This window comes from Lemur catta, chromosome 1 (assembly GCF_020740605.2).
Source record: "Lemur catta isolate mLemCat1 chromosome 1, mLemCat1.pri, whole genome shotgun sequence".
NCBI lineage: Eukaryota > Metazoa > Chordata > Mammalia > Primates > Lemuridae > Lemur > Lemur catta.
In genome coordinates this window covers 26,857,673-26,873,420 of record NC_059128.1, presented here as the reverse complement: position 1 = coordinate 26,873,420, position 15,748 = coordinate 26,857,673, and the positions used below count along the sequence as shown (strand labels likewise).

Below are 15,748 nucleotides of genomic sequence, written 5' to 3'. Positions count from 1 at the left end.
TAACAACAGTTATTCTTTTCTTAGTAAGCAGTTATAATAATAGATACATACATGCATAATCAAGTCTGGCAGGAGGTGGCAGACATTCCCAGTTAAATGCATACAATCCAGGATTTTGATAACTTAAGAAAAAAGTTGTTTAAAGTGCTGATTACTGATTTAAGGGAAGGTGGCTTACTTGAACTAGAATATTAAGATTAGAATTTACATTAAAAGCATTATGTTCCTAAGTATGCAGAAATTGACCAGAATGCAATACCTAATGTAACTCACTTACACACAGACCTTTATCAAATCCATATTTATGTTACCTTCATGTGTTTACTTCACTACATGGGCCTTATCTTGCTTGTATCTGTGAGAAATGAGGGTGACTCGCATACATTTTTGCCCAGACAATGTAGCTGCTAAATTAAATAATGTGTAATACACATTTACACATCATACATGTCCACCAGTGCTTTTAAATTCTATTTGTCCAGATGTGACTGCTTGGTTGTGGGGCCACCTGCCGTGTCCCCTTTGTGATCTGATCAGTCCAGGCGGCTCCTGTTTCTGCCTCTAACACCCTGTTGGGCAGTAATAAGATGTTAAAGGCAACAACAGAGAGAGAAGCCAGGCTGTCAGCTTCAGAGAGGAAGGGAGTTAAGGGTACAACAAGGAGGGAAAAGAAAGGGAGTTGAGGGGAGATCAAAGGCAGGCAGGAAGAAAGCCGAACTGCTAAGACAGGAGATGTGGCTTCAGGAGCTCAGGGCCCTAAGGAAGACCCCAAAGCAATGAGATTCAAATTGTGCCGTTCAGTTACCCCAGCTAATTGAATTACTGAATGTCCCACATGGAAAAAGCTAGTATAGTGAAAAATAGCCCACGCTCAGAGTAGGCAGAGTCTTACATGGTGTTGCAGGAAACCTGAGCTTGTTTCTTCCCAGCACATTAACTACCACCACTTTACCCCCCAATCCTAGAGGAAACCTTTGTGTGACCAATTTCTGTAGGGGGCGTCCGCGATGTGGACTTTTCTTCTTGTTTAAGGAGGGAGAGAAAGAACGCACACAGAGAAAATGCTAATGTCGTTCAGCTCCGTTTCATTGTCAGGAGGGACACATGAGGATAAAAACATAGCTCTCCAAACCATTCTCCCCGCTCCCCCGCCTCCCTGCACCACCATCCATCCCTTCCGCTGGATGTGTCTCTGCGCTTTGTTCTAATTTATCCCATGCATAATTTATTCACGTGTGTATTGTTTCCTGATCAGCAACTTTTAAAAACAAATGAAATATATAAGATGTTTTATTAAACTAGTTGTTTAAAAAAAAAATAAAGGCAGATGGTGTCGGTCTCCCAATAACGTCTGAGCTTCTTCTGCGTTAGGAGTTGTTAAAAACCGTCCAGGGCGCAAGAGGTTCGCCTGGTCGGGGGTATTGTTTACACCCCTACCCCCAGGGAAAGGGGTTGGGATGCAAAAGGAGCTGCTATTTGTAAATGACCACTCAACTCCCACCTAGGAAAAGCGGACAGGGGTGCTGTGTGTATGCTAATGTGTCCGTGTGTGTGGCGACACAGAATTACAAATACAGCACATTGCAACTGTTTCTAATTATACAAACTACAAGTATAATTGAGAACTAATTCCACTACCAGCCAGGATTCGGCCACTCTCTTCCCGCCTCTCTGTCCCTTCCCCCACCTCTAGCCCCACCCCATACAGACTCCCTCCCCAAACACGCACCCTTCTATGGTCAAAAAAAAAAAAAAAATCCTGGAGCAGGGGGAACCCTGGAGCGTAGAGATATTGCGCCCACCAGCGTAAGAGCGGGCTCCCGGGTAACATGGGTACGGCTTTCTCAAGAGAAAACAAACCCAGCGCACATGTGAAATAGATTCCCTAACTTGAGTTTACCAGGTGGCATCAGCCCGGCTGTCTGATTTCGGCTGGAAATGGGGAAACTGCAAATCAGCTGTGGGTTCGCGAGAAACTCACAGCATCAGCGGTGTTGCGGCGAACGAGGATGCGGCGAAGTTACGCCCATTTATTCGGCCATAAAACATTTTCTTTCTTGGGCGAAACGCTGTGGCGTTCAAGTGCAGTGTATCCGAGCTACCGAGAGAGAACCGAAGCCGGGAGCTCCTCTCCGATCAGCCTCAGCTTCCAATGTCCTCTTAACGGCAGCTTTAATATGCGTATACTCCAAAACCTGGGCCATTCCCACCCCTGTGCCTTAGTACTGGTGGGAGATGAACTGGTGCAAACACGTCCGCTTCTCCCTGCGCGTTCCTGCGCGACAGGAACCCCCCTGCTGTCCCCCGGAGCGAACCTGGTTTTCAACTCCAGAAGGAGCCCGGGGTGAGGACGCGGAGGCGCGCAGTTAAAAGAACCGGGGTCGACATCGGCCATGCACCAGGGAGAATTCAGCACGAAAGACTCCGCCGCCCCGCACCTCCCTCTCCCCTCGCCCGCAGCTTCCAGCCGGGCGGGGAAGTCCTGGTCCAAGGGGCGCGGACCCCGAGCCCACGTCGCGCCGCGATACGGAGGGGCCACCCTCTGCCAACATCACTGCCAACAGCACCCCTTTTAGAGCCACACTAGTTTTTCGAGGCCACCCCCCGCTCCGCGATCTCGAGCGGACTTGGCAGCTTAACAGTTCCACCGACTGGAAGGAAGGAAGGAAGGAAGGAAGCCAGATGAAAAGGAGGAGGAAGGAAGGCAGGCAGGAATTGGCCGTCGGACCCGGGGACTGGCCCCCGCGAGTGCTCGCCCAGCCCGCCCTCCTCCGTCCCGGATCTGGGCAACCACTCAAAGTCTCCCGGAGGCGCCCAGAGGCACCTGCCCCCCGCTCGGGCCGGGAGCAGAAGCAGCCCCCCGCAGCCCAGACTCAAACCGTCTCTCCGCCCGCCTCGGCTTTCCACCCAGAGGTGGCGAGAGCACCATTCATAAGACCTGCAGCTTCCCTGTCTCCAAATCAACCCCAAGTTACCCCGAGTCGTTAATTTACTACAGCCAGTTCGCTCACAAACACACAAGCAGACACACCGGCGACCGCCCGGAGCGCCTTCAAGACCGGGGGCTGCGGGGGAAAGCCCCGGGCAACCACCTGGGCCCCAGGACTCCCGGGACCCGCAGCTCCCCCCGCGGTCCTCCCAACTCCGGAAGGTTTGCACAAACTCCCCGCGAGCGATCGGAAGGCGGAAAGCGCCCTGCAAACTCCGGAGCCGCCGCGGTCCGTCCGCTGGACCCGGCGGACCAAGCCGCTGGGCGGGGAACGCGGGCTCCGGGGGCGCGGGGCTCGGCCAAGTGCACCGAGGCGGCCCCTACCCGGCGCTCGCCCCCAGCTCGGCCGCCCCCCGCGCCGCGCTCGCCGCCCGGCGAGGCGGGGGACTCCAGGGACCGTGCAGTCCCCGAGCCGCCCACGACCCCCCGGCTGCAGAGCGCTCCAACGCCTTGCTTCTCCTCCGGCAACCCCTCGCTCTCACTCTCTAGCTCTCGGTCCGCCAATTTAGCACAACACAAATGTAACAATTTTCTTCTTGTTAATTGCATCTCCTGACATTTCTGCGCGTTGGTGCGCGTTGGGGGAAAAAAAAAAAAAGAAGATGAAGAAGTAAGAGCTGAAAGAAGAGAGAAGCCCCGCCGCGGCTGGAGGCGCCTGCAAGCGCAGTGCACTGGCAGCGCTCGGCACGCAGAAGGCGCCTTTTTTTTCATATTGAAACCACGCGGAATATGTACATTTTTTAGTCTTACTTACGCTTTCAGGGGGTTGTGAATGACAGTCGCCATTTTGCTACAATGTAACAGAATATTGTCTGTCTCAGAGTTCTAAAGGTTCGCTCAGGGGAAGCGGCGGGCCAATCAGAGCACGGGATACCGGCCCGCTGGCCAATCGGCGCGGCTGGTCGCCAAGTGGGCGGGGCCTGCGCGCTGGTAGTTATTAGGGGAGCTGTCAAAGCCCAGAGGTCACTCCCTTTTGTAGAGCCCGAGAGCAAGCAGGTCTTAAAGGGGCAGTACCTCTCTAGCAGCTCCTTTTCGGATTGGGGAAAGTGCAGACGGACGGGAGAGTATTGTAGTTTGGTTTAAGTCCCTACTTTTCTAAATTACTGCAAAGAGTTCGCTCTCCTGGACAGAAATATTTAAATATTGCCAGCAAACCACTGAATCCCATTCATTAGCTTTTGGCTTTGCGTATCAATGCTTTTAATCCCCCAAAGGGTAAATCCTCGTGTTCCAGTGCAAAAGTTGGAAGGCTGCCGTTTTGTCTAACAAATTACTACACGTGTCCTGCCGTTTTCTAATGCTCGGGGTCCTGCGGCTTTTTAATATTATTATTCCCGGAGTGTTTTCTTTATCTCGGCCACCTTCCTCTCTCGTTTCTTGGAACTGCCGCCTCTGTTCCTGGCGACTCCAGGACAGCAATTCCCCTCCCCCTGGAATGTCTCAATGTCAGGCTCGCTCCCTCCTGCAGCCAGGGCTTTCCTTACGTAATGCGCAGTGGTCACTTTGCGCGGTTCCCCTCTACCACCCCTTCTGTTCTCCCCTCTACACCACAAACTTCCGAAATGATCCGATTCCGGCCGGCTGGAGAGCTAAGTGGGACCTGGAGCTCTGACCTTTAGTCTTAGGGGTAGGGAAGATTAAGGCAACCTTTGAAATGCTGCTAGGAAAGCAAGTAACTAGGCAGAAGTTGTAGAACCTAGTCTGGGTGTTGCCAGAGTGCCTTTCCGGGAGTGGCGACACGCGATTCTGGCGTCACCTTTCACTACTTCGAAGGTGAAAAGAATTTCCTAACGAATATTCCGAAGTGACCCCAGGCGTCGAGAGAGTCGACGTTCGCTTCAAGTCAGTGTGAACTCTTCCCTGGCGAACCCCTGACAAAATTGGGAGACTTCTGCGAAGTCAGGCTTCCGCTGGGCTCTGGGAAGCTCGGGTTGGATGAAATCGCATTAAATCACGAATAGGAAAGGGGCCTCGTTAGCATACAGAAGTCTAGCTACCATTCCAAAGCTGTTTAATCAGGTCAAATAGCTAAGATCGTGGGGGAGGGGTGGAAAGGGGGAGATGAGATGCCAAATTGCCATTTCTTCAAAGCTGTGCCCTCTCACTTCCTTTGGCTCCTCTCAAGGCAATGAATACAATGAAAATAAAAAAATAAAACGTTCCAGAACTTTTTTCAGAGTTCAACTCCATTCACTATTAGAGTTACCAATGAACAGAAGGCGGCTGAATCAGTATGTTTGTAATAGACTTGAAATTTTTAACTCTTTCTCTCCACCTAGCTAATAGCAGTGTCAAGTTCTACAGATTCCTTTGTAAATTCTTTGCATAGCATCTTGACAGAGGTTACAGTTTGAAAAAGTTATCTCCATTTCCAACTTAAAGTTTGAAAAATCCCTTCTTTATTAATTTGTCAAGAGATTGGTTCAAAAATTAGTACTTTGCCTGTGGATGGACCTTGACATCATTAAAAAGCAAGCTATATTCTGACAAGAAGAAGTATGAGTTTGAAGTATCTGTAGAACTCCCACTAACCTCTTTGAGATATCAAAGACACAGCAATTCAGATTGGAAGACAACAACATATTTTAATATATGCAGTCTAATAAAGGAAGTAAGAAATGTAGAGCCTGCCCTGAACAAGATTTACAATTTAATGCCAGAATAAAGGAAAAACAAATTTATATCACATAGTAAAGAAAAATATGTACTCTGAGCATGTACATATCATTTATTGTGTTAAGGCCTGGATTCGAAAACCAGCATAATCCCTAATTTACTTGGTGTACTTGAAAATGGTAGATCAGATCTGTCTTCACTTTGAGAAATTTTAATCTAGAACTTAAATATTTGTTACATTTTGTAATGATTAAATTGAAAAATAGAGAATTAACGACAGTAAATTAAAAAAAGATAGCCTTGCTTTTCATAACCCAACATAATGTCATTTTAACTCCGTCAATATAGTTATGACTTTTAAATATACAGAATTATTGTGAATTCACCTTTTATCAATTCTGGGACATAAAAGGGTTATTATTATTTCAACTTTCATTTTTACATCATAAGTCAAAAAGACACAGATTTTTTTTTTTCCCCAAAATGCTCAAAAGCAAAAGAATATAGAGTAGATATGTTTAAAGAAGATAGAAGCCTGGAACAGAGTTTTGGAGAACGTTAAATTTTAAAATTTAACAGTGCTGTATATGGTCAGGAGTGTGGATTCTAGACTCCACTTGCCTAAGTCCACCACTTACCAGCTGAGTTATCTTGGGCAAGTTTGCTTGCCAGGATTAAATAAGGTACTACATGTCAAATGTCTGACACATAGCAAGCTCTCAGTACATGCTGATTATTTTTTATAGAGAGACTTAATTCTTTTCTGATGGCATAAGAGATGTAGAGAATCTGAATAATCTGAATAAAAGCATACAACAGAAAGTGAAATTATCCATGTTTAGTTTTTTAAATTCGTTCATCCAAGTATAATGAGCAAATGAACAACTCTGATAAGAATAAAGTGATAAATAGAAATGTTTCAGTGAGGGGTCATATAACTTTGTAAACCTAAAAAAGTTCTCTTGCTGATTATGATATCAAAACACTTTTAAAATCCTATTTCTAACACTCTGTAGATATTCTTTTTTTTTTTTGAAACAGAGTCTCACTCTGTTGCCCTGAGTAGAGTGCTGCTGTGGTGTCTCCCAAGCTCACTGCAACCTCAAAATGCTGGGCTCAAGTGAGCCTCCTGCCTCAGCCTCCCAAGCAGCTGGGACTACAGGTGCCCACCACGGGGCTTACCTAATTTTTTTTTTCTCTTTTTGGTTGCCCAGCTAATTTTTTCTATTTTTAGTAGAGCTGGGATCTTATTCTGGCTGAGGCTGGTCTCGAACTCCTAACCTCAAGTGATCCTCCTCCCACCTCAGCCTCCCAGAATGCTAGGATTACAAGTGTGAGCCACTGCATTGAGCCTCTTTCATCTTGATTTAGCTAGTTAGGCAGCTTAATTTGGAGGGCAGAATGGACCCAGAATAACCACTTTCCCATCTCTTCTGGAGAGTGTTGAGCATCACTGTTCATAAGGGAACATTTAGCCACAAGTGACTACTGACATAAAATATGCTAGCCCCCCATTGAGATGTGCTACAAGTGCAAAATACGTGCCAGATTTCATAGACTTAGTACAAAAAACCGGTAAAATATGTCATTAATAATTTTTATATTGATCACATGTTGAAATGATAATATTTTAGATTTACTGGGTTAAATAAAATGTTATTAAAATTAATTCCATCTGTTTCTTCTTACATTTTTAGTGGCTACTAGGAAATTTTAAATTACACATGTGGCTCATGTTGTGTTTTTATTGTACAGCATTACCCTAGATGGTGTGTGTGACCAAGGAAAGAAGTGTGGGGGCCACTCTCGACCATGTTCATTCGCCCTGTGTAGCCTTTTCAAATTCAGCCTTGATGTCAGTTAGCAAAACTCCCTGGCCCAGCTCTAGCATGTGTTGAACACCATGCATCCAAAGGAACATTGGGTGCAACAAAGGACCCAACGAACTAAACCACAAGGAGCACCCATCTCTCTTTACTCTTAAAAAAAGTTTGAAGGCTGTTTCAGCAGACAATGAGACAAAGCCATGAGGAGAGGCCCATCCAGAAGCAGGAAAGAATAGCATTTCTGTAGCAAGCGCTGATCCTTCCGGCTGAATTTTTAAAGGCACATCTAAACATGAGAGAGAAGTAAAGGAAGGAGACATGGGCCTTCTAAACAGCCAAAGAGTTCATTTGAAAGAGGAAGTGTGCCACAAAATCCATCCAAGATAAATGCAATTCCTAGAGGGCTCTGGGAGCCGAAGGAGTTTTAAGTCCTGAGGGGATTAAAACAAGGACAAGTTCACTCTCAATCCCTCCATTCAGCCCCAGAACAACCAGTCATGGCCTCAAGAGCTGGTTGGCCATGGCTGCTTTCCTGAGATCCAGAACCAACTCTGGTATGTTCTAGGCACTGAGCTGAAGAAGGATTCTTTGGAAAAAGGGCGGGGTATCAAAACTGTAGTCTGGTTTTCTTTCTTCCTGCAGGAATGTGGGCTGAGGGGTTCTTATGACCTTCACAGTATCTCAAAGCACGTGTACGCACGCACACATACACACACACACACACACACACACACACACACACACATGATCCAGTTCTGGCTACGGGAGATGCTCCCAAGACCAGCCCTATGAAACCTCATATTTCAGATTAGAGTCAAATCGAAACAATGCTCGCTGCTTCCCCCTAACTTAGTTCATTCATTCACTCATTCACTGGAGGCTTTCTCTGAAGAAGCCATTGTGCTAGGCACAGGTGGCAAAATAAAAATAAACCAGACATGGAAACAACCCTCAAAAAGCAATTTCCATCCATCTGGAGAGAGAATAAAGATAGTAGGCCCACCCCACGAGCAAGCAGAGCAATTACTTGCTGCGACTTAGAAGGGAACAGCAGCCTGCCCAGCCGCTCTTCTCTTCCTGGCCCGGTTCCCATATCCCAGTGGATGCATCCTTGGGTGTTTGTTGCATGCGTTCATGCCTTTGGGTTTTCAAGGTTTCAAGGTATGAAGATTTTCATAAATTTAAACAAACCAAAGGAGAAGTGAGTGATATACGTCAAGGAACCTCAGTGGAGGGAATGAGTAGTTCTAACATCGGGAGAGGGAAAGGCTTCATGGAGAAGGTCACATTTACTTTGCGCCTTGCTTGGGGAGATCTTAGAAATGAGCCAGGGGTAAAAGGCCTTCCAAACCAAAAATATAACCTAGCAACAGCTAATTCAGATAACAAATATTTGTAGATTCTGTAGTGCTGGCCTCGGGGTACAGAAAGACCTAAGCCAATCCCCACCTTTAAAAGGGATCGGATTTGAAAGGGGGCAGCAGGCAGGCACAGCGCAGAGCCAGGAGGGGGAAGAGCACCAACCCAGCTGGAAGGTCACCTCTTAGAAGAGGTGATGCCTGAGCTGAGTCCCAAATGACCTGGAGGAGGAAAAGATGTCCCTACAGAGATGCAGCACCTTTGGGGAAGTGGGAGAAGGCATCATGATTTCAGAGGATCCCTGTGGTAGGCAGGTAGTTTACACAGGGAGATGAGAGAGGCAGAAAATGCTGCAGAGGCAGGAGGGGCGCCAGTCCTAAGAAATGTGGCCTTTTATTCGGGAGGCAATCAGGCAACACTGGAAGATTTTAGGAGGGAAAATGAAGAGATTTGCCTTTTTAGAAGGTTCATTTCAGCAGCAGCAGCACCATGGATTGGATGAGGCTGAGCTAGAGGCCTGAGAACTTGCTAGAAGGCGGCGGCAGCCCAGGCTGAGGCAGGAGAATGAAGACACAGGGCAGAACCAGGGACCTCTAAGGAAGTGGAGCCTGCTGGACTTGGTGCCTGACATGCTGTTGGCTTGAGGGACAAGGGAGGTACCCACGGTGATGTTCCTGAGGATGGATCTCAGTCCACTCCACCCGCCTGGAGAAACATGAAGTCAAGGCCAAGGCCTGAGGGCTGGAGGCCACTGAAGCATGGGGACTTTCTGTGGAGGGGGAGGGCTGGCCTCACTAGAAGACCGTAATCCTCCACCCCTCAACCCTTGTCCAGCGTTGGTATAAGTCTCTCCTCTGGGGGCATGGTGGTTGACATAGGCTGAGAGGCTGGGATTCTCTCTTGAGCCAACCCCACCTCCACCAGGGCAGCTTCTCCTTTCTCTGTGGACTCCACCTCCCAGGGCAGCCTCTTCCGAATTCCCTCCAGCTAATCCCTCCCTTTCCCTCAGGTCATGGTCTGAATGGGCTTCAAGGAGTTTTCCTCCTCGGTAGTTGCTTTTTTTTTTTTTTTGTAGGGGGCTGGTCTCTCTGGTGATGGTGCTCAGGCTGGTCTCGAATGAGCAGTGGCTTGATTAGAAACTCAGGCACCAGGAAAGACAGTGGATGGGATATTTTTATGCAGGAACTTTCTCCACTCAAATCACACAGAGTAATCACAGACGCCTCTGGGACAGGCCGGCCCTTTTCTCTCTCACTAATGCAGGACTATCTCAAGTGGGCCTGGGGTTCTTCCTCCTGACAGAGCCGCCAGCTGCAGAGTTCTCACGGTGTCTATTTTTTCAAGGTGGCTAACTCCTCTCCCTTACGTCCTCCTCTACCTGCCAAGTCCACATCTGCCAAGTCCTCCCTCAGCCCACCCACGTGGACACCATATTTAAAATCCTGGTAGCTTCTGGGCCCCAAGTCAAAGCAACTGGCGAGGCCTCCCGCAGAGAGGAACAGAATGGCACCGGGAAAAACTTGTCCCCCATCACCACCAGGGAGAGGGACCAAGACATACGTGAACAAAACTCCCCCAAGACTACAGACACACATGTGAAGAAAGAAAATTCACCCCCTTGGCCACTTCCTGGGTAAAGAAGCTTCTTTTCATCTGCCAAGGTGGCTGCCCTGAAGGCCCCCAAAAAGGGCTTTCTACGGTGTTGCTTTAAGTGTGGTGACACTCCCAAGCACCTGTTTCCCTCACTCACACCAATTACATGACCTCAGGCTTCTACTCTGTCATTAGGCAGGAATCATCCAGGAGACATCTACAAGCCAAGCACAGGAGGGCATATTAAGTCTCGTTGTTCTGCAGATATTTACACCACCATATAAAAATAGGTGTCCGCAGCAGAAGAGGTGGACGGACGCCATAGGACCTAAAATGTCCCCCACTCTGGCAAAGAGAGAGACAGAGGCCTGCAGAATTAAAGCAGGTGTTTGCTATTCCCTGGCAGCCCCAGGCAGTGAACTCTGGCCTGCAGAGCTGCAAAAGGACCTCAACTCCATGTTTATTCTACTTCAGAGGAAAATGTTTCTAAAGTCCAGAAAGGGCCCAGTGCATTCCAAATGCATCTGAGCCAACAGGGGCAGCCGGCCTGAGGACAACTTTTCCAGTGCAGCATTTGGGTTCTGGAACAGAGGTGCAGCCCAGAGGGTCTAGAATCCCAAAGAAAATAATGAGTAGAGAAATGAAGCAAGGGGAAATCAATGAGGTAGGACTGCTGGGAGAAAGAACAAAACAGAAGTAATTGGTTCCGGTAAGGGGAAAAGCAAAAATCCAATAAAATGGGACTTTTAAAGACCTAGGCAGCAAAGGAAATTTATTTTCAGTACCTGGATTCCCAAAGTCATCACATGTTCTCAGTCCTCACTAATCAAATGATGATACAATTTATTTTATCCCTGTACAACAGAGGAAAAATTCCTATAGTTGCTATATTGTAACAGTGGGAACTCAATGACAATTCTGAAAATCAGGGCTATGTTCCAGACACAAACACTCAGAAAGCTAACAGCAACTCTAAAAGCTGCTATGTTTCTAGAAAGGCTTTTTTTATGAAGCTGGTATTAAATATTTTAATCTTACCCATTTAGCAGCTTGATTTAAACCTATTTGGATTAAATGGATCTCAAGTGAGTCACTTGCTACTTTGGGCTTTCGCAGAGTTTTATCCATAGCTTTATTAAAATACTTGTATTTTGGTATATCTCGTTTTCTGTTTCCCTACCCCACGAGGTGTGGAGGCCAGGAATGGCACCATGAAATCTCTACAGCCTGGCTCAAGGCCTAGCAGACAGTTAAAATAATTGGTAGCTGAAAGAATAAATAAAAGCATAAATAACTAAATCTAGTGGCACAAATCCCTCCCTATTAAAAAATAAAATCTCTACTCCACACCTATTAGGATGGCTGGAGTCAAAAAAGTCAGTTAACAACAAGTGTTGTCAAGGATGTGGGGAAACCAGAACCCTCATACACTGATGATGAGATTATAAAATGGTCCATCTGTTTTGGAAAAAGGCTGGCAGTTCTGCAAATGATTAAACATAAAGTTACCATATGACCCAGCAATTCCAGTGCTAGGTATATATCCCAGAGAAATGAAAACATATGTCCACAAAGAAACTTGTACATGACTGTTCATAGCAGCATTATTCATAATATCTAAATGATGGAAACAACCCAAATGTCCATCAACACATAAATGGATAAACTAAAGGTGGTATAACCATATAATATTATTATAATATTATTCAACTATAAAAAAGAATAAAGCACTGATACATGCTACAACATGGATGAATCTTGAAAACAAACATTATGCTAAGTGAAAGAAGCCAGTCATAGCCAGGCGAGGTGACTCATGCCTCTGATCCCAGTGTTTTGGGAGGCTGAGGCAGGAGGATCACTTGAGGCCAGGAGTTAGAGGCTGCAGTGAGCTATGATTGCACTCCAGCCTGGGTGACAGAGTGAGACCCTGTCTCTAAAAAGAAAAAAGAAGAAGAAGCCAGTCACAAAATGCCATGTACTGTATGATTCCATTCATATGAAATTCCAGGATAGGGAAATCCACAGAGACAGAAAGTAGATTAGTGGTTACTTAGGGCTGGAGGGTCAGGTATGTGAGAATACGAGGGTGATAGCTAAAGGGTACAGGGCTTCTTATCGAGGTGACGAAATGTTCCAAAATTATGGTGATGACTGTACATATCTCTGAATATACTGAAAACCACTAAACTATACACTTTAAATGGGTATATCATATGGCATATAAATTACAGTTCAATAAAGTTGTTTTTTAAAAAAATCTCCACTCAAGTGCTTGCTTCAACAGCACATATACTAAAATTGGAATGATACAGAGAAGATTAGCATGGCCAAAAATATTTTTTAAAAAAATCTCCACTCATAATAAATGCCAGAAACCCACTAACCCAGAAATCTCTATGGCTATTTTCTTCTTTAGAAATGTATTCTATTGGAAGAGATTCAATTTTCAATTAGGTGATTCTATATTCACATTAGCCTCTTGCTTCATACTAAATAACACAGTGAGAAATTCCTTACCCTGAAAAGCTTAAAATATTGACATTATAAATGTCCAAACAAGTGAGTTCATTAACAGTGATTCTGAAGGCCTTAGAATTTCTAGAAGGTCTTTCTATAGAGCCAAATATAGGTATTTTATTTTATTTATTTATTTTTGAGACAGAGTCTCACTCTGTTGCCCTGAGTAGAGTGCTGTGGCATCAGTCTAGCTCACAGCAACCTCAAACTCCTGGGCTCAAGTGATCCTCCCGCCTCGGCCTCCCAGAGTGCTAAGATTACAGGCCTGAGCCAACTGCTGGCCCCCGACAACCTGTTTTACTTAGTGACCAAAGCTACTCCGATCTCAAGTTTTGGTTTCTTTTAATTCTGTGATATAATGAGAGTGGGAGGGACGATTTCATCAGAATTGAGGTCCTTTCTCATTTTTATAATATCTTTAGTTAGTTTTGATCAGGAATTATGAATTTTGGATAAACTGTCATGTGGTAAAACCAAGGCACAGGACAAGGAATATGCCTGGAAACACCAATGACAATATTAAAGAGTTTGAAAGTCTGAGTAAGTAGGGTGGTGTGGAAGAAAGCAAAATCAGAAAACCTTAGAACTAAATCCTGGCTCAACTTCTTACAAGGTACACAGCCTCTGGCAGGTGACTTGATCCTGAACCTCAGTTTACCCATCTATAAAATGGGGCTATCCTTACCAGTTTCTACATGTGATAACTAAGTGACATAAAGAATAGTAAGTGACACATAGTAAGCACTTGAGAAAAACTTCTCCCTACTCCTTAGGTGGAAAATGAAAGAGTTAAGTGCTCGTTGATGTTGAAAAGGCACAGAAAAGGGAAAAAATAGAAGACAAGGAATGGTGGAGTTACGGGGAGTCAGAGCTTAACAGAATGTGACCCACCCAGATAATCCTGGGCCAAAATGGGGACAAGACTTACCTGTGTTGGAGAAAAAGGGGCATTAGACAAGACAGAAAGCCTTGGTCTGTCTGTAAACCCTTTGAGGTTTAGAAAGGAGCCAGCGCCTTCAAGAGTTTCCTTTTGCGATATCATGGAATTACTATAGATATGGATGCGTTAGATGACAGTAAGATGGGATTGAATGTAACTTCCAGAATATGCACTTACCAGCAAGTTACTCACTGTTAACAGGGATATTTCAAAAGCCTGGATTTTTTTTTTTTTTTAATTTCACACACAACACGGATGTAAAAAGCCTGGATTTTAAGAAAGAAAGCCTTAATGGAAACCAACGTCTAGTCCACATTAGAGTGTCTCATCTTTCAATGCCCCGTTGGGAGAAGGATGGCGTTTCTGTTCTTTACTGAAAAGAGTAAAACCAAAGTCTTGAAATAGTGCCCGACGTGCCAGTGCCCAGATTTGTTACTGGCAATTGAGCGCCCTCTAGTGTCGATTGGTGGGGAAGCCACCCCTTGGAAGCCATAAAGTTGAGAAAACCTGCCGGTTCCAGCCCCAGAAGAAAATGCCAAACAGCAGTATTTACATGGACACCCGAAAGGCAGAAAAAGGTTGAAAAGGCACAAATACATTACAAATGAGTCTTTTTGTCATGAAATTCTGGAACATAGTAGGTATTCACAAGATATTTGTTACGTGAATGAATGGCATTAGGTCCATGGCACCCACATCGGGGTACAGAGATGTAATGAATACACCACCAGTACAGCAATGGAAAACTTGACCGCTCAGATTTTAGGATACTTTCTGAGTGATACAGTTGAGTAAAGATCATGGCTAGGTCACCTAGCTGAAATTAAAGAAATTGCTCCACTGCATCAACAAAAATGCATATGCTGTTATAAAAGCAAGTCACCTTTTCCTCTCTGAGCTTTGGTGAGTTCATCTGCAAAATTGAGGGGAGTGGGGAACATGGCTTGCCTCTGAGAAAAGATTACCCATGATCCCACACACTGTTAGAGCAGTAAAACACATTGGATTTATTTATCACCTATGCTGAGTCAGGTGGAAAAAACATGCCCAGTTCCATAGTCAAAGCTCTTTTGGCATCAGATCTGTTATTCATTGAGAGGGGAACAAAAAATTAACCACACAGACTTACCTCAAATTGCTTGCTAGTCTAGTTCTTTTGTTGCCAGAAACTTATATTCAGTGGATTCAACAATCCATGGAGCAAGAATTCCCTGGCTATTCCAGTTTTGCCTGGAAGAATTTCAAGGCTCGAGAAGAAAAAAACCAGCCCTAGCATGTAATGATCCACTTTGATCAGAGTACCTAGATTGCTGGGATAGCTGGCAATGCTTTAGAACCTGTATTCTCCCTGCTTTCAGAACTTGGAGAGACATGCCTTGTGTGACCCCGCTGCCAATGTATGACACACACCAGGCTAATTTCTCTGCTTATGAAATATACACCACATTCTGCTTCTTCCTATGTGGATGCCATGTCATACCTCTAGCCTATAGTTACGTCCCCTGAATGGTCAATTACCTGAAATTGAGCATCCAAGCAGAATGGCCTGAGACATTGTTTCACACACTAGGCCTGCCCTGCCTTTTGGAAAAGCCCCAAAGGCCACACCTACTGATGGCTGATGCTTGGGGTGACTATTCATTTGGCCTGTAAGTCACAGACAGATTTATGCTTCCGACACTCTGCAGAGAGGTACCCAGAGCACAGACTGCACGAAAACTCAAACTCAAATAATGATTCCCAATCTTCTTTCTACAATCAGGAGAATAAAGGGAGATCAGATACCTTAAATGCATCAAGGACATATGGGGCTGTTGGGAAAGGGGTACAAATCTGTCCCCAGACAATGCCCTTTAGGAGAGGGTGCCAAAACAGGCTGGAACTTGCTCAACATTCCTAAAAGTG

At 45.5% G+C, this 15,748-nt stretch overlaps 1 protein-coding gene and 1 pseudogene across 1 annotated transcript in view; one reads left to right on the top strand and one right to left on the bottom strand.

Moving 5' to 3' along the window:
• The window catches only part of DPF3 (double PHD fingers 3), a 184,614-nt gene extending 180,790 nt beyond the window's left edge, over positions 1–3,824 (bottom strand). Inside the window, exon 1 of the mRNA XM_045564534.1 lies at positions 3,744–3,824. Within this exon, the coding sequence (XP_045420490.1) occupies positions 3,744–3,775 (32 nt within the window). The 5' untranslated portion in view covers positions 3,776–3,824. The remainder of the gene's footprint in view (positions 1–3,743) is intronic.
• Positions 3,825–12,654: 8,830 nt separating this feature from the next.
• Positions 12,655–12,748, top strand: LOC123631233 (annotated as a pseudogene).
• The last annotated feature ends 3,000 nt before the right edge of the window (positions 12,749–15,748 follow it).